Genomic DNA, 23,275 nt, shown 5'->3' with positions numbered 1-23,275 from the left:
GCCCCTGCCCCAGCCCTGCCCCAGCCCTGACCCCAGCCCCGGCCTGTGAGAGCCTAATAAGTGTGTCTCTCTTGATGTGAGTCAACAAAGATAAACTGATAGCAGAACCACTGGAAAGAAGGTGGAAAGAATCCTGTCTACCAATCCTGGATGCAAATCAGCTTGTGATTGCATCGTGATAACACGGGACTACAACAATGGACCCAAGGACTCAGCCATCACGCCTTTAGGGCAAGATAATCTCCACTCATCAAGTACCCTGGGCAGGGTGACACAATGGTTTTTACCACCTGTTTCCTGCTGTGTAAGGAATGTGGGGGGCTTGTAGACGGGGCAGACGGAGATTCCCCCCGCCCCATCCAAAAATCTTGCCCAAACACACAGCGATACACAGAACCTAAGGATTATTTCCTGCCCCTGGAATTCCTGAGGGACAATATTTGAATATATACCTAAGGACTAAAAACTGTATAAAAGACTGGAGTAACTACTGGTTTGTAGTGAGAGAAACAGAGGAGAGAAACAGAGGAGAAAAACGGGGAGAAAAACGGAGATGAAGGAAAACACAGGAGGCGAACCATGCCGCTGAGAAGGGAAGCCGGGACAATGCTGCTCAGGAGAAAAGAGGCTGCCTGGAGGAACACAGCTCTTCTCCAGCCAAAGCCTCAGCACCCTTTCTCTACAGACCCAGGCTGCCCAGAGGGCCACAGCTCTTCTCCAGCCAAAGCCTCAGCACCCTTTCTCTACAGACCCAGGCTGCCCAGAGGGCCACAGCTCTTCTCCAGCCAAAGCCTCAGCACCCTTTCTCTACAGACCCAGGCTGCCCAGAGGACCACAGCTCTTCTCCAGCCAAAGCTTCAGCACCCTTTCTCTACAGACCCAGGCTGCCCAGAGTACCACAGCTCTTCTCCAGCCAAAGCCTCAGCACCCTTTCTCTACAGACCCAGGCTGCCCAGAGGACCACAGCTCTTCTCCAGCCAAAGCCTCAGCACCCTTTCTCTACAGACCCAGGCTGCCCAGAGGAGCCTCAGCACCGTTCCTGTACCAACCCAATATCTCCCCAGAGGACCACAGCTCCAGCCAAAACCTCAGCACCCTTTCTCTACAGACCCAGGCTGCCCAGCAAAAGCCTCAGCACCGTTTCTCTACAAACATAACATCTCCAGCAGCACCTTTCCTCCACAGACTTTAACTGTCTTGGGGGGGATGAGGGGTGTGGTAATATAATTCCTTTCCTCTTCTCTCTCTCTCCCTCTCTCTTTTCTCCCTCTCCCCTTCTTATGTCCACTTTATTTATGTAATAAATAGTCTAGCTGTTGATACTTTGGCCTCGTTTCTGCCTCTAATTTCACAACACAGGAATACTTAAAAGAACTGTGTCTCCGGACTGAGACATTTAATGTCTCCGGTTCTTGACAGCCTCCTGCCTGGAGGTGTTTGCAGCCAGGCTGGAGGTGGCTGTGAGCAATCTGCTGTGGTGTGAGGTGTCCCTGCCCATGGCAGGGGCTTGGGGCTGGCTGAGCCTGGAGCTCCCTTCCAGCCCTGCCAGCTCTGTTATCCTTCCCCTTCCCTTGGAGCTTCCACTGAGCTGCTGCCTTGGTACTTTTGTGTTCTTTGCCCAGGTTCTGACAAGCCTTCACCCATCCAAGGAGGTTTTTATTTCAGCTGAGGCTCCTAAGCAGGCTCTCACAGGGGAAATCAAGGGAACAGGGCCTGGCTCCAGGCAGTTTTCTTCAGCATCAGGCAAAATCCACACCTACAGCTCTACTGCAAGGGCTCTGTGCACAGCTCAGCCCCCAGGGCCCTGCTGAGGGCTGCTTCAGGGGCTCCCAGGGCAGATGTCTTGGGCAAGCAGTGCTTGAGCAGCCCTCCCGCCCCGAAGGAGGTCAATTTTGGGGGCTGTGATGGAAGGCAGAGCTTCCCTCCCCTTGGGTCCCCTGCTGCAGTGCCTCTCAGGCCACCTGGGTCTTGATAACCTCTGAAGCTGTGGCTTCCAGCAGCCCAGAGGAGTCCTGAGCCCCAGCAGGGGCAGGGCTGCCATGAGGCAGGCTCAGAACAGGAGGCTTTCATTGATGTCTTCTGCAACACAGAGGAGAGAAGAGAGTTAGTGACAGCTGAGGGCTGAGAGCCCTTCCTGTGCTCAGCCCCTGCCAAACTGATCCCCAAGGGCCAGAAGCCTCCTGGCAGCATCACCTCAGCCCTGGCAGGAACCAGGCAGAGATGCAGAGAGGGAGTTGGGTTGGAAGGGACCCCAAAGATCATCCAGTTGCAAACTCCACCTCCCCCCAGCCCCAGCTTGCTCAGGGCTTCATCCAGCCTGGCCCTCAACCCCTCCAGGCAAGAGGCAGCCACAGCCTCCCTGGGCAACCTGTGCCAGAGTCTCCCCAGCCTCACTCTCAAGGATCTCTTTCTCCTCTCCACTCTCAGTCTCTCCTCTCCCAGCTCCAAGCCATTGTTCCTCAGCCTGGCACTCCCAGCCCTTGGCCAGAGTCCCTCCCCAGCTCTCCTGGAGAGCTGAATAGAGCAAGGCAAACGATGTAGAGAACCACAGAGTGCTCTGGGCTGCCAGGGAGCTGCAGAGCCCCTCCAGGCCAAGCCCCTGCCCTCAGCAGGGACATCCTCCATTGCAGCAGCTTGCCCACAGCCCTCTCCAGCCTCCCCTGCAAGCTCTCCAGCCAGGGGGCCACAACCACCTCCCTGGGCAACCTCTTGCAGGCTTCCAGCAGCCTCCGGGGGCACAACTTGTTCCTCACATCCAATCTCCAGCTGCTCTGCTCTCATCTCCAACCATTGCCCCTGGGGCTGTCCCTGCAGCCCTTTGGCAGCAGTCCCTCTGCAGCCTGCTTGCAGCCCCTGCAGGGCCTGGGAGCTGCTCTCAGCTCTGCCTGCAGCCTTCTCTTCTGCAGGCTCAACACCCCCAGCTCCCTCAGCCTGGCCCCACAGCAGAGCTGCTCCAACCCCCTGAGCATCTTGCTGGCCTCCTCTGGAGCCTCTCCCTCAGCTCCAGCTCCCTCCTGTGTTGGGGGCTCCAGAGCTGGCTTCATCGTGCTGACAGCATTTGTGTTGCATAGAGAGTCACAGAATCATGGAACAGTTTGGGTTGGAAGAGGCTTCCAGGCTCACCCAGCCCAACCTCCAACCCAACCCCACCATGGCCACCAAGCCCTGGCCCCAGGTGCCAGCATGCTGCAACACCTCCAGCCATGGGGACTCCACCACCCCCCTGGGCGGCCTCTGCCAGTCCCTGACCACTCTGGCAGTAAAGAAATTCTTCCTTCTCTCCAACCTAAGCCTTTCAGGTCATTGCCTCTCCTCTTACCACCTGAGACTAGGGAACAGAGCCCAACCCCCCCCGGCTCCAGGCTCCTCTCAGGGAGCTGCAGGGAGCAACCTGCTGTGGTGTGAGGTATCCCTGCCCATGGCAAGGAGTTGGGGCTGGCTGAGCCTGCAGCTCCCTTCCATCCTTAACAATTCTATGACTATGAAACCACTTCCTAGGCTTTTCCTCCTGGGCAAGATGCCTTTTCCCCTCTCTCTTCATAAACCTTTTGCCCCCTTGGCAGCCTTCCCTCTCCTGTCCCACTCCCCACCATGAGCTCCTGGCTGCAGTTCCATTCCCTGCCCGTTCTGGCCCCAACAGGAGCACCCTATCCCACCTCAACCTGCCCCTCCCAGGCCTTGCAGGGTTACCTTCCTTGATGCCAAAGCAGTGGCACCACTCCTGCAGGGCAATCAGCTTGTCCTGGTCCCCATCACACTCCTGGAAGAAGCGAGTGATGCAGTGCTCCATGGGAACCAGGGAGGCCCTCAGGGGAGCCAGCTCCGAGTGGCTTAACAGCCTGCAACAAAGAGCAGCTCTGCAGAGCTCTGCTTCACCTCCCAGCTCCCCTCAGCCACCAGCTGCAGCATCACCAAAGGGTTTCAGCTGCTGGCCTGGGGGACAAGAGAGGAAGCTGCATGGGGTCACAGCCTGGCTTGGAGGGGACCTTCAGCATCACCCAGTGCCCACCCCCTGCCATGGGCAGGGACACCTCCCACCAGCCCCAGCTTGCTCAGGGCCTCTTCCAGCCTGGCCCTGAAGCCCTCCAAGCAGGAGGCAGCCACAGCCTCCCTGGGCAGCCTGTGCCAGAGTCTCCCCAGCCTCACTCTCAAGGATCTCTTCCTCCTCTCCACTCTCAATCTCTCCTCTCCCAGCTCCAAGCCATTGTTCCTCAGCCTGGCACTCCCAGCCCTTGGCCAGAGTCCCTCCCCAGCTATCCTGGAGCCCCTCAGGCCCTGGGAGGCTGCTCTGAGGTCTCCCTGGAGCCTTCTCCTAGGGGAAGTTATAAATCCTCTACAATTCCCCAAGCCCTTCAGTTGGATTTGAGGAAGACCTTGAAGTGCTGCTGGGCAGCCAGAAGAGGGAAGTTGCTGTTGCCCAGGGATCAGGACTGGGCCCAGCTTTGTTCCAGCTCTTCATTCCCCTCCTGGCTGAGGGCACTGAGTGCTCCCTCAGCAAGTTCCTGATGGCAGCAAACTGGGGGGGGAGGTGGCTGAGACCCCTCAGGCTGTGCTGCCATCCAAGCAGGGCTGCACAGGCTGAGGGCTGGGGGAAGGCAAAGCTCAGGAAGGTCAATCAGGAGCAGTGCAGGGTCCTGCCCCTGGGGGGGAGGCACAGCAGGCCCCAGGACAGGTTAGAGGCTGCCCTGCTGCAGAGCAGCTCCAGGGAGGAAGACCTTGGAGTGCTGCTGGGCAGCAAGGTCTGCAGGGGACAGCAAAGGGCCCTGGGGGCCAAGGGAGCCAGTGGGGGCCTGGGGGGCAGCAGGAAGAGTGTGGCCAGCAGGGCTGGGAGGTTCTGCTCCCCCTCTGCTCTGCTCTGCCCTGCTGAGCCCACAGCTGCAATCCTGTGGCCAGCTCTGGGCTCCCCAGGTGCAGAGAGACAGAGAGCTGCTGGGGAGAGCCCAAGGGAGAGGCAGGAGGAGGAGTTGGGGACCTGAGCATCTCCCCTGTGGAGAGAGGCTGAGAGCCCTGGGGGTGGTTAGCCTGGAGAGGAGAAGGCTGAGAGGGATCTGATCAATGCCTCTCAATAGCTGAGGGCTGGGGGGCAAGGGGAGGAGGCCAAGCTCTGCTGGGTGCTGCTCAGGAGTCACCCAAGGAACAATGGACACAAAGTGGAGCAGAGAAGGTTTCAGCTGAGCAGGAGGAGAAACTTCTTTGGTGTGAGGCTGCTGGAGCCTGGAGCAGGCTGCCAGAGAGGTTGTGGAGTCTCCTGCTCTGGAGAGCTTCCAAACCCACCTGGATGGATTTTCCCACCCCCAGTAGCTGAAGGGGCTCCAGGAGAGCTGGGGAGGAACTTTGGACAAGGGCTGGGAGTGCCAGGATCAGGCTCTCTGCTCTGCTCAGCCCCCACCTGCAGCACTGCCTCCACCTCTGGGGCCTCCAGCACAAGGACCTGGAGCTGCTGGGGAGGCTCCAGAGGAGGCCACAGAGATGAGCAGAGGCTGCAGAACCTCCCCTGTGGGGCCAGGCTGGGAGAGCTGGGGCTGTGCAGCCTGGAGAGGAGAAGGCTGCAGGCAGACCTCAGAGCTGAAGGGGCTCCAGGAGAGCTGGGGAGGGACTCTGGCCAAGGGCTGGGAGTGCCAGGCTGAGGAACAATGGCTTGGAGCTGGGAGAGGAGAGATTGAGAGTGGAGAGGAGGAAGAAATTGTTGGGAGTGAGTGAAGATGTGGTCAGAGAGGGGCTCCAGTCCCCTCAGCACCTTTGTGGCCCCCATCAGCACAGGGCCTGGCCCTGGGAGTCCAATCCTTCAAGTGGCTTGGAGAAGCAAAGCAGCAGCAAAGCAGAGCAGCCCTGCAGCCCCCCCAGGTGTGACTGCTGGTACCTGTCAGCAGGCTGCAGGTCGAGCTGGTGGAACTGCCAGTGCACAGGGTACACATAGAGCTGGTAGTGCTGCCCAAAGTCAGGCAGCAGCAGCTCCAGAGCTTGGGCACCAGCCCCAAGGTGCTGCTCCTGGTAGAGCTTTTGGACCTGCACACAAAAGAGACTTTGGTTGGATTGGAGTGGAGTGGATTGGGTTGGGTTGGAGAGGAGTGGATTGGGTTGGGGTGGATTGCATTGGATTGGGTTGGAGTGGATTGGGTTGGGTAGAAGTGGAGTGGATTGGGTTAGGGTGGATTGGATTGGATTGGATTGGATTGGGTTGGGGTGGATTGAAGTGGATTGGGTTGGATTGGGTTGGATAGGGTTGGGGTGGAGTGGATTGGATTGGATTGGGTTGGATTGGGTTGGGGTGGATTGGAGTGGATTGGGTTGGGGTGGATTGGGCTGGGGTGGGATGGATTGTAGTGGATTGGGTTGGATTAGGTTGGGGTGGATTGGGTTGGATTGGAGTGGATTGGGGTAGAGTGGATTGGGTTGGGTTGGAGTGGATTGGGTTGGGGTGGATTGGGGTGGATTGGGTTGGATTAGGTTGGGGTGGATTGGGTTGGATTGGAGTGGATTGGGGTAGAGTGGATTGGGTTGGGTTGGAGTGGATTAGGTTGGGGTGGATTGGAGTGGATTGGGTTGGGGTGGGGTGGATTGGGTTGCGGTGGATTGGGTTGGGGTGGGGTGGATTGGGTTGCAGTGGATTGGGTTGGGTTGGGTTGGGTTGGATTGGATTGGAGTGGATTGGGTTGGGTTGGATTGGAGTGGATTGGGTTGGGGTGGAATGAATTGGGTTGGGTTAGATTGGAGTGGATTGGGTTGGGGTGGGTTGGAGTGGATTGGGGTGGTGTGGAGTGGATTGGGGTGGATTGGAGTGGATTGGGTTGGGGTGGAGTGGAGTGGAGAGGGTTGGGGTGGAGTGGATTGGGTTGGAGTGGATTGGATTGGAGTGGATTGGGTTGGAGTGGAGTGGATTGGGTTGGGGTGGATTGGGTTGGGGTGGAGTGGAGTGGATTGGAGTGGACTGGGTTGGTGTGGAGTGGATTGGCATGTGTTGGATTGTGTTGGGTGGGGTGGATTGGGTTGGGTTGGACTGGAGTGGATTGGGTTGGGTTGGGTTGGAGTGGGTTGGGGTGGGGTGGATTGGCTTGGGTTGGATTGGGTTGGGGTGGATTGGGATGGGGTGGAGTGCATTGGATTGGAATGGGTTGGAATGGGTTGTAGTGGGTTGGGTTGTGTTGGAGTGGGTTGTGTTGGAGTGGAGTGGAGTAGATTTGGTTGGAGTGGAGTGGAATGGGTTGGATTAGATTGGATTGGGTTGGGGTGGATTTGATTTGATCGAATCACAGAGCCACAGAGCTCCCAGGGTTGGAAGGGAGCTCAGAGCTCAGCCAGCCCCAGCCCCCTGCCATGGGCAGGGACACCTCCCACCAGCCCCAGCTTGCTCAGGGCCTCATCCAGCCTGGCCCTGAACCCCCCCAGGCAGGAGGCAGCCACAGCCTCCCTGGGCAGCCTGTGCCAGAGTCTCCCCAGCCTCACTCTCAAGGATCTCTTCCTCCTCTCCACTCTCAGTCTTTCCTCTCCCAGCTCCAAGCCATTGTTCCTCAGCCTGGCACTCCCAGCCCTTGGCCAGAGTCCCTCCCCAGCTCTCCTGGAGCCCCTTCAGGTTCTGGCAGGCTGCTCTGAGATCTGCCTGGAGCCTTCTCTTCCCCTGTCTCAACAGCCCCAGCTCTCCCAGCCCCAACCCCTGCAGGTCAGGCTGGGAGCAGCAGCTCCATGAGCTGCCAGGTCAGAGACACTGCAGCAGGAGGCACCTTCAGCTGTGACCATTCTCTGGTGCTGCAGGAGGAGGCTTCCCTCTTGCAGGTGGCTGCCTCCTGCTCTTGGTTTCCTTTGTTTCCTACTGGAGATGCACATTTGGCTGCCCCAGAGGAACTCTAGCTGCCTCAGGGAAACTCCCTGATTTCCTGTGCAGAGCTCCCCTGGGAGCCCACTGCTGACTGAGCAGGGGATGGGAGCTGGGGCTCCAGCATCCTCCTTTACCTGCAGGGCCAGAGCTCACATCCTGCCTCTTGCCTGGCAGTGCCCTGGCCCCTGGGGTGCTCATTGCTGGGTGGACTCCAGCCCTGCCCTTCCAAGCTCTTCACTTTCTTGGTCAACACCTTTGTTGGTGCCATGGCACTGGGGCAGCCTCAGCACCAGGCTGGGTGGTGACACTCTGGAGGGAAGGATCCATCCAGGGCAGGCTGCAGGGCTGGGCCCGAGGCAACCTCCTGAAGCTCAACAAAGCCAAGGGCAAGGTCCTGCAGCTGGCTCAAGGCAGTGCCAAGCACAGAGCCAGGCTGGGTGGGGAAGGGGCAGAGAGCAGTGGTGAGGAGAAGACCCTTTGGGTGCTGGGGGAGGAGCAGCTCTGTGCCTGCCCTGCCAGAGGCTCCCTGCTGCTGGGGCAGCTGAGGGGACCTGAGCTTGGCTCAGCAAGCAGCTGGAGCAAGGCAGCCTCAGCAGCCTGCCAGGGACAGCAGGGAGGGAAGGATCCATCCAGAGGGCCCTGGGCAGGCTGCAGAGCTGGCCCCAAGGCAACCTCCTGAAGCTCAACAAGGCCAAGGGCAAAGTCCTGACCTTGGGTCAGGGCAATCCCAGGCTCTAGCCAAGGAAGTGCTGCTGAGCATCTTCTTGGTGCAGGGGCAGTGGGCTGGGGGCAGCCTCAGCAGCTTGCCAGTGACACCAGGCCGGGAGGTGACACTCTGGAGGGAAGGATCCATCCAGGGCAGGCTGCAGGGCTGGGCCCAAGGCAACCTCCTGAAGCTCAGCAAGGCCAAGGGCAAGGTCCTGCAGCTGGCTCAGGGCAGTGTCAAGCACAGAGCCAGGCTGGGAGGGGAAGGGGCAGAGAGCAGCCTGGGGGTGCTGGGAGAGGAGCAGCTCTGTGCCTGCCCTGCCAGAGGCTCCCAGCTGCTGGGGCAGCTGAGGGGACCTGAGCTTGGCTCAGCAAGCAGCTGGAGCAAGGCAGCCTCAGCAGCCTGCCAGGGACAGCAGGCTGGAGGAAAGGATCCATCCAGAGGGCCCTGGGCAGGCTGCAGAGCTGGCCCCAAGGCAACCTCCTGAAGCTCAACAAGGCCAAGGGCAAGGTCCTGGGGCAATCCTTCCCCTTGGGTGGCAGTGTCCTTCCTCCAGCCTAAACCTACCCTGGTCCTGTCACAATCCACTCCCTCTCCTCCTGGCACTCCCAGCCCTCGTCCCAGCCCCCTCCCCAGCTCTCCTGGAGCCCCTTCAGGCAGTGGAACTCCAACCCTTGGGTTTCTCCAGCTCCTAAGAGCAGGCTGTGCCCCGCAGGGGGGTTGCCGACCTTGTTCCTCTGCCTGTCGGTCAGCAGCGCGGCGCCGCCCGGCCCCCGCCGGTAGTACTGCAGCAGGATGTTCTTCAGCCAGTCTCGCATCCGCAGCGGGAACTGCGCTGCCTCCCAGTCGCTGCAGGGGGGAAGGGCTGTGCCCCAGCAGGGAGCCTTTGTTAGCAGCCAGCTCAGAGCAGCGCCCAGCAATCAGGGCAGGAAGGGAGCTCCAGGCTCAGCCAGCCCCAAGCCCCTGCCATGGGCAGGGACACCTCACACCACAGCAGCTTGCTCACAGCCACCTCCAGCCTGGCTGCAAACACCTCCAGCCAGGAGGCTTCCACCACCTCCCTGGGCAGCCTATGCCAGGCTCTCACCACCCTCCTGGGCAACAACTCACAGCCAATCTCCAGCTCCCCACTTCTACTTCTGCTCCAGCCCCCCCCACTCCTAGCCCTCCCTCACCCCCTCCAAAGTCCCTCCCCAGCTTGCTTGCAGCCCCCTGCAGCTCCTGCAAGGCCACCAGAAGGTCTCCTGGGAGCCTTCTCCTCTCCAGCCTGCACAAGCCCAACTCTCTCAGGCTGTGCTCACAGCAGAGCAGCTCATGGGGGTCAACTTCTTCCTCACATCCAAGCTGCATCTCCTCACTTCTGGTTCTGCTCCATCACCCTCAGGAGGTCTTAAGGAAGGAGGGCAGAGGAGGAAAGCAGCAAACTCAGCTCCAGCTCCTGGCTCTTTCTCCCTGGCTGAAAGCTGCCCAGCAAAGCCCAAGCTCACCTTTGCAGGAGCCCATGTAGTCCAGGTGCAGCTGGTGTCCCAGCTTGGTGCCTTCCAGCTGGCATTTGGTGCCAAAGAGCTGGCATGTGCCAGTGTAAGTCTTGTTATCAGTGCCACACACCTGGAGCAGGGAGGGAAAAACAAGGCCACCCCCACCCAACCCCCCCCAGCAAGGTGCTGAGAACAGCTCTGGGCACTCTGTGGCACCTCAAAATTAACCTTCTGAGTGCACACAGGGAGGCCACCAACAGGGTGGAACCTTGGGGTTGAATCAGAGAGTGCCAGGGGCTGGGAGGGAGCTGCAGAGCTCATCCAACCCAAGCCCTGCCAGAGCAGGGCACCCAGAGCACAGCCAGGGGGGGTTGGAACATCTCCAGAGCAGGAGACTCCACAACCCCCCTGGGCAGCCTGCTCCAGGCCTCTGGAAGCCTCCCAGGGAAAGAATTCTCCTCCTGTGTCCATGGCACTTCCTCTGGCTCAGCTCCCACCCCTGCCCCTGGGGCTGGCACTGGGCAGCCCCCAGCAGAGCCTGGCTCCAGCCCCTAGGCACTGCCCCTGCACAGCTTCATCCCCAGCCCTGAGCTCCCCCTCAGGCTCCTCCTCTGCAAGCTGCAGAGCCCTCAGCTCCCTCAGGCTCTGCTGGGGAGGAAGATGTTCCCCTGCCTGCAGCAGCTCTGTGCCTCTGGGCTGGGCTCTCTGCAGCAGCTCCCTGAGCTCCTGCTGGAGCTGAGGGGCCCAGAGCTGGAGCCAAGATTGCAGCTGTGGCCTCAGCAGGGCAGAGCAGAGGGGCAGCAGAACCTCTCTGCCCTCCTCCCCACAGCCCTTCTGCTGCAGCCCAGGCTGCCCTTGGCCTCCTTGGCCCCCAGAGCACATTGCTGGCTCCTGGGTACCTCCCACCCCCCAGCCCCCCCAGGGCCTTTTCCCCTGCCCTGCTCTGCAGCAGCTCAGTCCCCAACCTGCTCTGCTCCCTGGGGTTGTTCTTCCCCAGCTGCCAGCCTCTGCCCTTGCCCCTCTTGCGCTTCTTTCCACCCCTCCCTGCTCAGCTCTCCCCCTGAGGAGGTTTTAAGGTGCCTGCCTAAGGACTCCTCTGTGCTTACACCTGCAGCTTCCAGAGGCTTGGATTTCTTGCTGTGTGCTGGCAGCAGCATCTCTGAGGTGGCACAGGACCACTGCTCCAGGACCTGCCAGTGCTCAGTGCATGCTTTAGAGCACCCAAGGGGAAAATGCAGCAGGGGAAAGCTGTGATCCCTGAGAGACTGAGGGAGAGGAACAGACAGGTCCTGGTGCCTGGAACTGGGGAATAGGATAGGCTGGAAAAGTTCTTCAACCCAACACTGCCCAGGCTGGGGCTAAGCCATGGCCTCAGCACCACAGCTCTGAAACCCCTCCAGGGATCAGCATCCAACCCCCTCCCTGGGCAGCCTGGGCCAGGCTTGCAGAACCCTTGCAGCCAAGAAGTTTCTTCTCCTCTCCAAGCTAAGCCTCCCCTGGGGCAGCCTGAGGCCATTGCCTCTCCTCCTGGCCCTTGTTCCTAGGGAGCAGAGCCCAACCCCCCCTGGCTGCAGCCTCCTCTCAGGGAGCTGCAGAGAGCAAGGAGGTCTCCCTCAGCCTCCTCTGCTCCACACTCCCCACCCCCAGCTCCCTCAGCTGCTCCTCCCCAGCCCTCTTCCCCACACCCTTCCCCACCTTTCTTGCCCTTCCCTGGCCCTGCTCCAGCTCCTCCAGCTCCTTCTTGCAGCCAGGAGCCCAAAGCTCAAGCCAGCCCTCAAGCTGTGGCCTGCCCAGTGCTGAGCCCAGGGGCACAATCCCTGCCCTGCTCCTGCTGCCCAACCATTGCTGCTCCAGCCCAGGCTGCTGCTGCCCTTCTTGCCCCCCTGCCCACCCCCTGCCTCCTCTCCAGCTGGCTGTTGATCAACATCCTCAGGTCCTTTCCTGCTGCCAAGCTCTCCTCAGTGACTCTGGGTCCTTTGCACTGCTTTTACAGCTGCTGGAGCCACCCAAACCACTCTCCTGCTTTTTAGGGCAGCTCAAGAGGGACAGGGAGCTGCTGCAGAGAGGCCAAGGCAGGCTCCAAGGCTGCTGAAGGGACTGCAGCACTGCCTGGGGAGGAGAGGCTGAGAGCCCTGGGGGTGCTGAGTGTGGAGAGGAGAAGGCTGAGAGGGAGCTGAGCAATGTCTCTCAAGAGCTGAGGGCTGGGGGGCAGGAAGGGAGGCACAGGGACAGCCTCTGCTCACTGGGCCCTGGCACAGGCCAAGGGGCAAGGGATGGAAAGTGCAGCCCAGGAGGTTGCAGCTCAGCCTCAGGAGGAACTTCTTGCCTGGGAGGCTGCCAGAGGCCTGGAGCAGGCTGCCCAGAGAGGTTGTGGAGTCTCCTTCTGTGGAGCCTTTGCAGCCCTGGCTGGATGTGTTCTGTGTGCCCTGGGCTGGATCCTCTGCTCCTGCTCTGCCAGGGGGCTGCCACTGGCAGCTCTCCAGAGCTCCCTTCCAGCCCCCAGCACCCTCTGAGGCTGTGAAGGGCTCTTGAGTCCTAGCAGGGGAAGGTGTTCCCTGGGAAACATCTCAGCTGCCTTTCCCCCACTCTGTCTGGAGTGAGATACTTACCTGCTCATAGTCCTTGGTGGGAGGACAAGCAGCAGGGTCCTGGCAGATGCAGGCTGCTGTCCCCTCCTTGCCCACCTGGCAGACTCTCCCTTTCTTGCAGTGGAAGTCCCTGCAGGGATCTAGAGACCAGAGCAAGTAGGAAGGGAGGGTTAGAGGGGCAGGGACAGAGCCAGCTGCTTCTGGCAGCCCAAGCAGAGCACAGCCCAAGGGTTCCTCAGGCAGTGCCCAGGGCAGCTGGTTCCAGTGCAGCTGAGCAGAGCAAGGCACAAGGTGCAGAGAGGCACAGAGTGCTCTGGGCTGGAAAGGAGCTGCAGAGCCCCTCCAGGCCAAGCCGCTGCCCTCAGCAGGGACATCCTCCACTGCAGCAGCTTGCCCACAGCCCTCTCCAGCCTCCCCTCCAAGCTCTCCAGCCAGGGGGCCACAACCACCTCCCTGGGCAACCTCTTGCAGGCTTCCAGCAGCCTCCTGGGGCAGAACTTGTTCCTCACATCCAATCTCCATCTGCTCTGCTCTCATCTCCAACCATTGCCCCTGGGGCTGTCCCTGCAGCCCTTTGGCAGCAGTCCCTCTGCAGCCTGCTTGCAGCCCCTGCAGGGCCTGGGAGCTGCTCTCAGCTCTGCCTGCAGCCTTCTCTTCTGCAGGCTCAACACCCCCAGCTCCCTCAGCCTGGCCCCACAGCAGAGCTGCTCCAACCCCCTCAGCATCTTGCTGGCCTCCTCTGGAGCCTCTCCCCCAGCTCCAGGTCCCTCCTGTGCTGAGGGCTCCAGAACTGGCCCCAACCCTGCAGGTGAGGTCCAGGGACTGGGAGCTGCTCTGAGCTCTGCCTGCAGCCTTCTCTTCTCCAGGCTCAGCACCCCCAGCCCCAGAGAGTTCCTGACCTGGCTTGTGGCTTACCCTGCAGGCCCAGTTGGCTCCTGTTGCTTGCACTCTCCTCCTCACCACGGGAGCTGTCTGGGCTCTGTACCTGTGTGGTCAACAGAGACAGCAGCAGGAAGGGATAAAGCTTGGGGGGGGAGAAGGAACAGAACTTGGGCAACACTTTAGGTGCAAAGAGAGAGCCTGGTGAGGCACAACCTGCACTGCTGGGCAGCAGGAGGGAGGCTGCTCTGCAGAATGGGTGGGAGGTTGCCAGGGAGCTCTGGAGCCTCTGTGCCAGGAAGGCTCTGGAGGGGCTGGAAGGTGTCCAGAGCAGGGCCAGGAGGAGGAGCAGAGGGCTGGAGCTGCTCTGCTCTGAGCACAGCCTGAGAGAGTTGAGCTTGTGCAGGTTGGAGAGGAGAAGGCTCCCAGGAGACCTTCTGGTGGCCTTGCAGGAGCTGCAGGGGGCTGCAAGCAAGCTGAGGAGGGAATTTGGAGGGTGTCTGCAGCCCTCTGAGCATCTTGGTGGCCTCCTCTGGAGCCTCTCCCTCAGCTCCAGCTCCCTCCTGTGTTGAGGGCTCCAGCTCTGGCCCCAGCCCTGCAGGTGAGGTCTCCCCAGAGCAGAGCAGAGGGGCAGGATCCCTCTCTCCAGCTCTGGCCACCCTGCTTTGGGTGCAGCCCAGGCTGCCCTTGGCCTCCTGTGCTGCAGTCTCTCACTGCCTGCTCCTGTTCAGCTTCTCCCCTCCCCAGCACCTCCAAGGCCTTCTCTGCAGGGCTGCTCTCAGCCTTCTCATCTCCACCCCTCCCAGCCCCAGTGCTTTCCTTTGGCCCAGCCCAGCACATCTCCCTCCAGCCAGCCCCAGCCCCCTGCCATGGGCAGGGACACCTCACAGCACAGCAGCTTGCTCACAGCCACCTCCAGCCTGGCTGCAAACACCTCCAGCCAGGAGGCTTCCACCACCTCCCTGGGCAGCCTGGGCCAGGCTCTCACCACCCTCCTGCCCAACAACTTCTTCCTCACAGCCAAGCTCCAGCTCCCCACTTCTACTTCTGCTCCAGCCCCCCCACTCCTAGCCCTCCCTCACCCCCTCCAAAGTCCCTCCCCAGCTTGCTTGCAGCCCCCTGCAGCTCCTGCAAGGCCACCAGAAGGTCTCCTGGGAGCCTTCTCCTCTCCAGCCTGCACAAGCCCAGCTCTCTCAGGCTGTGCTCAGAGCAGCTCCAGCCCTCTGATCCTCCTCTTGGCTTCCACCACCTCCCTGGGCAACCTGTGCCAGGCTCTCACCACCCTCCTGGGGAACAACTTCTGCATTTGAAGGAGTTCTCCCTCCCCTTTTCCTCCAGGATGGCTCTTCCATCATCAAGGAGTTAATGTGGGGACTGCTGCCCTCCCCCTCCCCCCTTTATGCCCCCTCCTACACTGTAGCTGCAGAAGCATTTACCTGAGCTTCCCTCTCCATGGCCTGCAGGTTCTGGGCAGAGCTCCTCCTGCCCCCTTGCTCCTGGCTCTCAGGATGAAGTGGCTCAAGCTTGTGGTCACCTTGTCTGGGGTGCTGGAAGCCTCTCCTCTTGCCACCTTGGTAGCCCTCAGCCTCTCTCTGGGCTGCAGGCTCCTCTCCAGTGCTTCCTTCCCCTTGCTGCTCAGCCCTGGCTCTCTCCTGGTCCTTCCTCTGCATCCTCTCCTCTTCCTCAGAGGCTTCTTCTTTCCAGGCACTGCTGAGCTCTTCCTCCCCAGCAGTGCCCCCCCTGGCAAGGCCAGCAGCAGCAGCAGCCCTGCCCTGCCTCTCTTGCCTCTTCTCAGCTCTGCTCTCATCACCCTGGGAGCTCACCTGGAGGCTGCTTTCCCTCCCAGGGCTCTGCTGCCTCTCCTGATGTGCTCTGGGAGGGGAGGCCACTTCTTCCTCCTGGTTCTCCTCTTTCTCTTCCTCCTCCAGGGCAGCTTTCTCCCCATGGCTCTTGGAGGGCAGGACTGCTTGCCTGGCACCTCTCAGGCTCCCCTCAGCCTGCCTCCTCTCTTCCCTCTGCTGCCCTGGCTGTCGGTGCCCTGCCCTTGGCTGGAGGCCTCCCTGCTCCATGGCGCTCTGGGCAGCTTCTTCACCCCACTCCTCCTCCTCCTCCTCCTCATCCTCCTCTCCCCCACCTCCTCCTTCCCCTCTCTCCCTGCCTTTCCCAGGCAGGGCCATGCTGCTCTGGTTGCCTTTCCCCAGGTGAAGCTGCTGCTGAAGCCTCAGAGCAGCCAGGGGGGGTGGTGGCTTGCCCGGGGGGTGCCAGCTGCCCTCGGTGCTGCGCTTCTGATGCCTCCTGAGCTGCTGCTGCTGCTGGGGGCTGCCCTGGGCCCTGCTGCTGAAGCTGCTGCTCCAGGAGGCAGCCTCAGAAGCCAAGCCTGGTTTGCTGGGCAGTGCCAGGGAGCTGCTGCTTCCCAGGCTGGCTGGCCCTGGCTGCTGGCTGCCCATCCTGCCTCCTTCCCCGGGGGCCTGGGGCTCAGCGGTGCCCTCAGCGCCCGGCCCTGGCACCTCTGCCCTCAGGGCTTGGGGCTGGGGCAGCAGAGCAGCCTGGGCTCCAGGGCCTGCACTCTCTGCCCTGGAGGCTCCAGGGGGAACAGCTTCACCCTGGAAAAGCAAGCAAAGAAGAGATCAAGGAGAGGATTGCAGCTCAGAAGCTGCCCCTGAGGTGCCTGCAGGGCTGCTTGGCCTCACACGGGGCACAGCTCAGCCCTGGGCTTGGGGAGCAGGATGCCCAAGGAGGGGATGCAGGATCCTCCCCTGGAGATAGTCAAGGGGAGGCTGGAGAGGGCTCTGAGCAAGCTGCTGCAGTGAAGGATGTCCCTGCTGAGGGCAGGGGTTTGGCCTGGAGGAGCTCTGCAGCTCCCTTCCAGCCCTGAGCACTCCATGAAGGCTCCTCAGGAGCCAGCCCAAAGCTCTGGAGCTCCCTTCCAGCCCTGAGCACTCCATGAAGGCTCCTCAGGAGCCAGCCCAAAGCTCTGGAGCTGCTTCCAGCCCTGAGCATTCCATGAAGGCTCCTCAGGAGCCAGCCCACAGCTCTGGAGCTGCTTCCAGCCCTGAGCATTCCATGAAGGCTCCTCAGGAGCCAGCCCACAGCTCTGGAGCTCCCTTCCAGCCCTGAGCACTCCATGAAGGCTCCTCAGGAGCCAGCCCAAAGCTCTGGAGCTCCCTTCCAGCCCTGAGCACTCCATGAAGGCTCCTCAGGAGCCAGCCCAAAGCTCTGGAGCTCCCTTCCAGCCCTGAGCATTCCATGAAGGCTCCTCAGGAGCCAGCCCAAAGCTCTGGAGCTCCCTTCCAGCCCTGAGCATTCCATGAAGGCTCCTCAGGAGCCAGCCCACAGCTCTGGAGCTGCTTCCAGCCCTGAGCACTCCATGAAGGCTCCCATTCCAGCCCCAGCCCAGCCCCAGCCCTGCCCCAGCCCCAGCCCCCAGCCCTACCCCAGCCCTGCCCCAACCCTACCCCAGCCCTGCCCCAGCCCTGCCCCTGCCCTACCCCAGCCCTGCCCCAGCCCTGCCCCTGCCCTACCCCAACCCAGCCCCAGCCCAGCCCTCAGCCCTGCCCCAGCCCCAGCCCTACCCCAGCCCTGCCCCAGCTCAGCCCATCTCAGCAGCTGCTGTGCTTGGTGGCAGCTGCAGGGTGCTCTGCTGGGCAGCACTCACAGGGGACCAGCCAGCCCCACACTTCTGGCCCCCTGTGCCAGGCTCTCACCACCCTCCTGCCCAACAACTTCTTCCTCACAGCCAAGCTCCAGCTCCCCACTTCTACTTCTGCTCCAGCCCCCCCACTCCTAGCCCTCCCTCACCCCCTCCAAAGTCCCTCCCCAGCTCTCCTGGAGCCCTTCAGGTACTGGGAGGCTGCTCTGAGGTCTCCCTGGAGCCTTCTCTTCTCCAGGCTGCACAACCCCAGCTCTTCCCAAGGCAGCCTGGCCTTAAACCCCTCCAGGGACACCTCACAGCAGGGCAGGTTGCTCAGGTGGAGATGAATCCCACGGGACTGGGAGAACAAGAGGAGTACCTTGCCTGCAGCCTTCCGTCCATGAGTCCCCAGCTTGTGGCTGAAGGGATGGGCCTGGAATAGATCAAGGCATTCAGTATCCACCCCATGAGTGAAAGCCTGGGGCAGGTCAGAGCCAGCCCAGGGTCTTCACAGGAGGGGGATATCAAAGGCACAGGGGGGACAGCACAGGGAGGACTTACTGGACTAGCACAGGCTGCTCCTACAAGGCAGAGGAAGAGAGCCACAGCCTTCATGCTCTGCAGGTCTGGGAGAGGAGAGCAGTGGTGGGGCAGTGGCAGGGGTCAGAGGCTTCCTCTCTGCAAGCAACAGCAAAAAGAATGCATGGAGTCACAGAACTCACTGCCAGGGCTGGAAGGGATCAGGAGGCACAGCCAGCTCCAGCCCCCTGCCATGGGCAGGGACACCTCACACCACAGCAGGTTGCTCACAGCCACGTTTGGAAAGGAAGGAGCTCAGCCCCTGGGAGAGCTCCAGGGGAAGCCTCCTGCCTGGAGGTGTTTGCAGCCAGGCTGGAGGTGGCTGTGAGCAAGCTGCTGTGGTGTGAGGTGTCCCTGCCCATGGCAGGGGGTTGGGGCTGGCTGAGCCTGGAGCTCCCTTCCAACCTCCTCTTTCACTCACCTGGGTCCATGCTGTGTCCCCTCACAGGTGACTTTTAGAAAGGAAGGAGCTCAGCCCCTGGGAGAGCTCCAGGGAGAGCCCCCCGAGGGCCACAGCCCTGTGCACAGCCCTGAGGCTTGCAGGCTGCCAATCAGTATGGAGACACAGACACAGAACTGCAGCCCAGCCTCCAGCTGAGCAGAACCTCTGCACTGCTCTCTCCCAAGGCCTTTGAACACCACCACACGGAGTCACAGAGCTGCCAGGGCTGGAAGGGAGCTCAAGCTCCAGCCACCTCCAGCCTGGCTGCAAACACCTCCAGCCAGGAGGCTTCCACCACCTCCCTGGGCAGCCTGGGCCAGGCTCTCACCACCCTCCTGCCCAACAACTTCTTCCTCACAGCCAAGCTCCAGCTCCCCACTTCTACTTCTGCTCCAGCCCCCCCACTCCTAGCCCTCCCTCACCCCCTCCAAAGTCCCTCCCCAGCTTGCTTGCAGCCCTCTGCAGCTCCTGCAAGGCCACCAGAAGGTCTCCTGGGAGCCTTCTCCTCTCCAGCCTGCACAAGCCCAACTCTCTCAGGCTGTGCTCACAGCAGAGCAGCTCCAGCCCTCTGCTCCTCCTCCTGGCCCTGCTCTGGACACCTTCCAGCCCCTCCAGAGCCTTCCTGGCACAGAGGCTCCAGAGCTGGCCCCAGAGCTGCAGCTGTGGGCTCATCCCAAATGCCCCAATATGATTTTCCTGTGTTTATTGCTGTGATGCTTTTATGTTGAGTTTGCTTTGGGGACTAACCACAGTGAAGTAATTTTTGCTCCCAAGTTCTGTGCAGTGAGGCAACTATACTCCTGGAGATGAATCCCTTTCAGTCAAGCAGTTTCTTCCCACAGCCAACCTAAACCTTCCCTTGGGGCAGCTTGAGGCCATTTCATAGAGTCACAGAATCAATAAGGTTGGAAAAGACCTCAGAGCTCATCCAGTCCAACCTCTCCCCCAGCACCATCTGAGCAACTCAACCATGGCACCAAGGGCCTCAGCCAGGCTCTTCCTAAGCACCTCCAGGGATGGGGACTCCACCACCTCCCTGGGCAGCTCATCCCAGTGGCCAATTCTTCTTGCTGGGAAGAACTTTCTCCTCCCCTCCAGCCTCAACCTCCCCTGGCACAGCTTGAGACTGTGTCCTCTTGTTCTGGTGCTAGGGTGCTGGGAGAAGAGACCAACCCCCCCCTGGTTACAACCTCCCTGCAGGGAGTTGGAGAGAGCTACACCTCCAAGGCCAGCCCCAGTTTCTCTGGGCTCACAGAAGGGTGGATTCCTGGAGCCTAAGCTAGTGGCTTAGAGCTCCTGAGGTGAGCTCTGACCCTGGCTGTCAGCTGGGGGAATTCCTGCAGCTGGCACAGAACAATCCTCACTGCCAGCACAGGCTGGGGGAGGAGGGGGGAGAATGCAGCCCTGCAGAGAAGGCCTTGGGGGTGCTGGGGAGGGGGAGAAGCTGGCCAGGAGCAGGCAGGGTGAGGCTGCAGCACAGGAGGCCAAGGGCAGCCTGGGCTGCACCCAAAGCAGGGTGGCCAGAGCTGGAGAGAGGGATCCTGCCCCTCTGCTCTGCTCTGGGGAGACCTCACCTGCAGGGCTGGGGCCAGAGCTGGAGCCCTCAACACAGGAGGGAGCTGGAGCTGAGGGAGAGGCTCCAGAGGAGGCCAGCAAGATGCTCAGGGGGTTGGAGCAGCTCTGCTGTGGGTCCAGGCTGAGGGAGCTGGGGGTGTTGAGCCTGCAGAAGAGAAGGCTGCAGGCAGACCCCAGAGCAGCTGCCAGGCCCTGCAGGGGCTGCAAGCAGGCTGCAGAGGGACTGCTGCCAAAGGGCTGCAGGGACAGCCCCAGGGGCAATGGTTGGAGATGAGAGCAGAGCAGATGGAGATTGGATGTGAGGAACAAGTTCTGCCCCAGGAGGCTGCTGGAAGCCTGCAAGAGGTTGCCCAGGGAGGTGGTTGTGGCCCCATGGCTGGAGAGCTTGCAGGGGAGGCTGGAGAGGGCTGTGGGCAAGCTGCTGCAGTGGAGGATGTCCCTGCTGAGGGCAGGGGGTTGGCCTGGAGGGGCTCTGCAGCTCCCTTCCAAGCCTAACTCCTGTGTGGCTGTATGATTGTGCAAGAGGCTTGGGGTTTTGGGTTGCTTATGTTGGCCCTCACACAGTGCTTCATTGTTTTGCAGAATGAGAGGGCAAGCAGTTGTCCCAGTGAGCAGAGCAAGGTCATCTTCCTCCACCCAACAACTCTGCAGTGCCTCCTAAAGAGCATTTCCTTCTGCCCTGGCCACAACCACCTTGAAAGGATTTGATCCTTATAGCAAACCCCCACGGCCCTGGGGCAGCCCCAGCTCTTTCCTGGCAGGGGAAAAAGCTTTCCCAGAGGGTTAGCCTCAAGATATCCTAAAGGTTTCATGAACAATCAATCAATCAATCAATCAATAAAGAATCAATACCATAGCAGCAGAAGAGTTGCTCCTTCTTGCGTAGCCACTGAGGGAGTGGAGATCCTTCAGCCTTCCTGCACTGGCAATCCTTCAGCCTTCCAAACCCTTCCTGCTGCTCCTGGGCTCTGCTTGGGAGCCTGGCCTGGGCTCTGCCAGCAGAGGAAGGTGATGATGCTCTGGGAAGCTCCCAAAGGGCTCCCCAGGGATGAGGCAGGGTGCAGAGGGCTGGTGAAGCTCTGCTGAATTAATTGGATCAGGAAGACAATTGAAAGCTGGCAGGCTGGGGGCCAGTGGAGCTCAGCCACTGAGTGGGAAGGACATATTTAGGCTGGGGAGGGGAGGGGGAGCCAGAGGCTGCAGGGATCTGCTGCATTGGCTGGGCCCAGGGGAGCTGGATTAAGGGGATCAGCCTGGGGCTGTCACGTTGTGAGCCTGGGGGGGGAGAGGGAAGCAGGGAGGGTGCTGGGCCCTGCTGAAGTGCTCAGGGGTGTTGCAGCCTCCTGGAGGGGCTGGGGGGAGCTTCCCCTGCTGAAGGGAAGTGGGCAGAGGAGTGGGAAGGGGCAGAGGAGTGGGAAGTGAAGTTCTGCCTTAAAACTATAGGAAATAGGAGAGAAAAGGGAAGGGCTAGATTGAAACTGTAGAAAGTAGGAGTGGGAAGTGAAGTTCTGGATTAAAGCTGTAGAAAATAGGAGTGGAAAGGGAAGTTCTAGATTAAAACTGTACAAAATAGGAGGAGAAAGTGAAGTTCTAGATTAAAACTGTACAAAATAGGAGTGGAAAGGGAAGTTCTGGATTAAAGCTGTACAAAATAGGTGTGGAAAGTGAAGTTCTAGACTGAAGATGTGGAAAATAGGAGTGGAAAGGGAAGTTCCAGATTAAACCTGCACAAAATAGTGGAAAGGGAAGTTCTGGATCAAAGGTGTAGAAAACAGGAGTGGAAAGTGAAGTTCTGCATTAAAACTGCAGAAAATAGGAGTGGAAATTAAAGTTCTAGATTAAAGGTGTAGAAAACAGGGGTAGAAAGGAAAGTTCTAGATTTAAACTGTAGAAAATAGGAGTGAAAATGAAGTTCTACATTAAAACTTTACACAACAGGAGTGGAAAGGGAAGTTCTGGACGAAAACTGTGCAAAATAGCCATGGAAAGTGAAGTTCTGGATTAAAGATGCAGAAAACAGGAGTGAAAAGTGAAGTTCTGCAGCAGAACTGTAGAAAATAGGAGTGGAAAGGGAAGTTCTGGATTAAAGTGCACAAAATAGGAGAGAAAAGTGAAGTTCTAGCTCAAAACTGTGGAAAATAGGAGTGGAAAGGGAAGTTCTAGATTAAAGCTCTACAAAATAGGAGTGGGAAGTGAAGTTCAGGATAAAACTGCACAAAATAGGAGTGGAAAGTGAAGTTCTGGATTAAAACTGCACAAAATAGGAGTGGAAAGTGAAGTTCTGGATTAAAACTGCAGAAAATAGGAGTGGAAAGGGAAATTCTAGATTAAAGGTGTAGAAAACAGGAGTGGAAAGTGAAATTCTGGATGAAAACTCTAGAAAATAGGAGTGGAAAGGGAAGTTCTATACTAAAACTGTACAAAATAGGAGGAGAAAGTGAAGTTCTGGATAAAACTGTAGAAAATAGGAGTAGAAAGGGAAGTTCTAGATTAAAACTGCACAAAATAGGAGTGGAAAGGGAGGTTCTAGATTAAAGATGTACAAAATAGCAGTGGAAAGTGAAGTTCTGGATTAAAGATGCAGAAAACAGGAGTGAAAAGTGAGGTTCTAGATTAAAACTGCACAAAATAGGAGTGGAAAGGGAAGTTCTGGATTAAAACTGCAGAAAATAGGAGTGGAAAGGGAAGTTCTGGATTAAAGGTGTAGAAAATAGGAGTGGAAAGTGAAGTTCTAGATTAAAGGTGTAGAAACCAGGAGTGGAAAGGGAAGTTCTGGATTAAAGCTGCACAAAATGGGAGTGGAAAGGGAAGTTCTAGATTAAAGGTGTAGAAAATAGGAGTGGAAAGGGAAGTTCTGGAGTAAAGGTGTAGAAAATAGGAGTGGAAAGGGAAGTTCTGGATTAAAGGTGTAGAAAATAGGAGTGGAAAGGGAAGTTCTGGAGTAAAGGTGTAGAAAATAGGAGTGGAAAGGGAAGTTCTGGATTAAAGGTGTAGAAAATAGGAGTGGAAAGGGAAGTTCTGGAGTAAAGGTGTAGAAAATAGGAGTGGAAAGGGAAGTTCTGGATTAAAGGTGTAGAAAATAGGAGTGGAAAGGGAAGTTCTGGATTAAAGCTGTAGAAAATAGGAGTAGAAAGGGAAGTTCTGGATTAAAGCTGCACAAAATAGGAGTGGAAAGGGAAGTTCTGTATTAAAGCTGCACAAAATAGGAGTGGAAAGGGAAGTTCTGGATTAAAGCTGCACAAAATAGGAGTGGAAAGGGAAGTTCTAGATTAAAGGTGTAGAAAATAGGAGTGGAAAGGGAAGTTCTGGATTAAAGCTGCACAAAATAGCAGTGGAAATTGAAGTTCTAGATTAAAGGTGTAGAAAATGGGTGGAAAGGGAAGTTCTGGATTCAAACTGTAGAAAATAGGGGTAGAAAGGGAAGTTCTGGATTAAAGTGCACAAAATAGGAGAGTAAAGTGAAGTTCTAGATTAAAACTGTAGAAAATAGGAGTAGAAAGTGAAGTTCTAGATTAAAACTGCACAAAATAGGAGTGGAAAGGGAAGCTCTGGATTAAAGATGCACAAAATAGGAGTGGAAAGGG

General features: G+C 58.9%; 1 protein-coding gene across 1 annotated transcript; it reads right to left on the bottom strand.

Annotated features, from left to right (window-relative positions):
- Positions 1–744: 744 nt before the first annotated feature.
- Positions 745–20,778, bottom strand: LOC137459770 (SPARC-like protein 1). The gene is made up of 11 exons (XM_068170526.1): positions 20,544–20,778; positions 17,657–17,773; positions 17,475–17,528; positions 14,901–16,067; positions 13,501–13,570; positions 12,607–12,725; positions 10,007–10,127; positions 9,248–9,384; positions 5,861–6,006; positions 3,691–3,839; positions 745–2,079 (listed from the first exon to the last, which is right to left on the bottom strand). Exons 2-11 carry the CDS (start codon positions 17,708–17,710, stop codon positions 2,051–2,053), a joined length of 2,046 nt encoding a protein of 681 aa, XP_068026627.1. The 5' UTR covers positions 17,711–17,773; positions 20,544–20,778; the 3' UTR covers positions 745–2,050.
- Positions 20,779–23,275: the final 2,497 nt, after the last annotated feature.

This window comes from Melanerpes formicivorus, unplaced genomic scaffold (assembly GCF_026170545.1).
Source record: "Melanerpes formicivorus ecotype bairdi unplaced genomic scaffold, bMelFor1.0.p_v2 SCAF_410, whole genome shotgun sequence".
In the NCBI taxonomy this organism is placed as follows: Eukaryota; Metazoa; Chordata; class Aves; order Piciformes; family Picidae; genus Melanerpes; species Melanerpes formicivorus.
This window is presented reverse-complemented; position numbering and strand designations above follow the sequence as displayed.

Bases quoted from the DNA above. Each gene is read 5' to 3' on its own strand.
- LOC137459770 (XM_068170526.1), bottom strand. From the start codon at position 17,710: ATGAAGGCTGTGGCTCTCTTCCTCTGCCTTGTAGGAGCAGCCTGTGCT. The intron at 13,571-14,900 runs GTAAATGCTTCT...TTGACCACACAG, and splicing joins CCATGGAGAGGGAAGCTCAG to GTACAGAGCCCAGACAGCTC. The intron at 9,385-10,006 runs GTGAGCTTGGGC...GCTGGGGCACAG, and splicing joins CTACATGGGCTCCTGCAAAG to CCCTTCCCCCCTGCAGCGAC.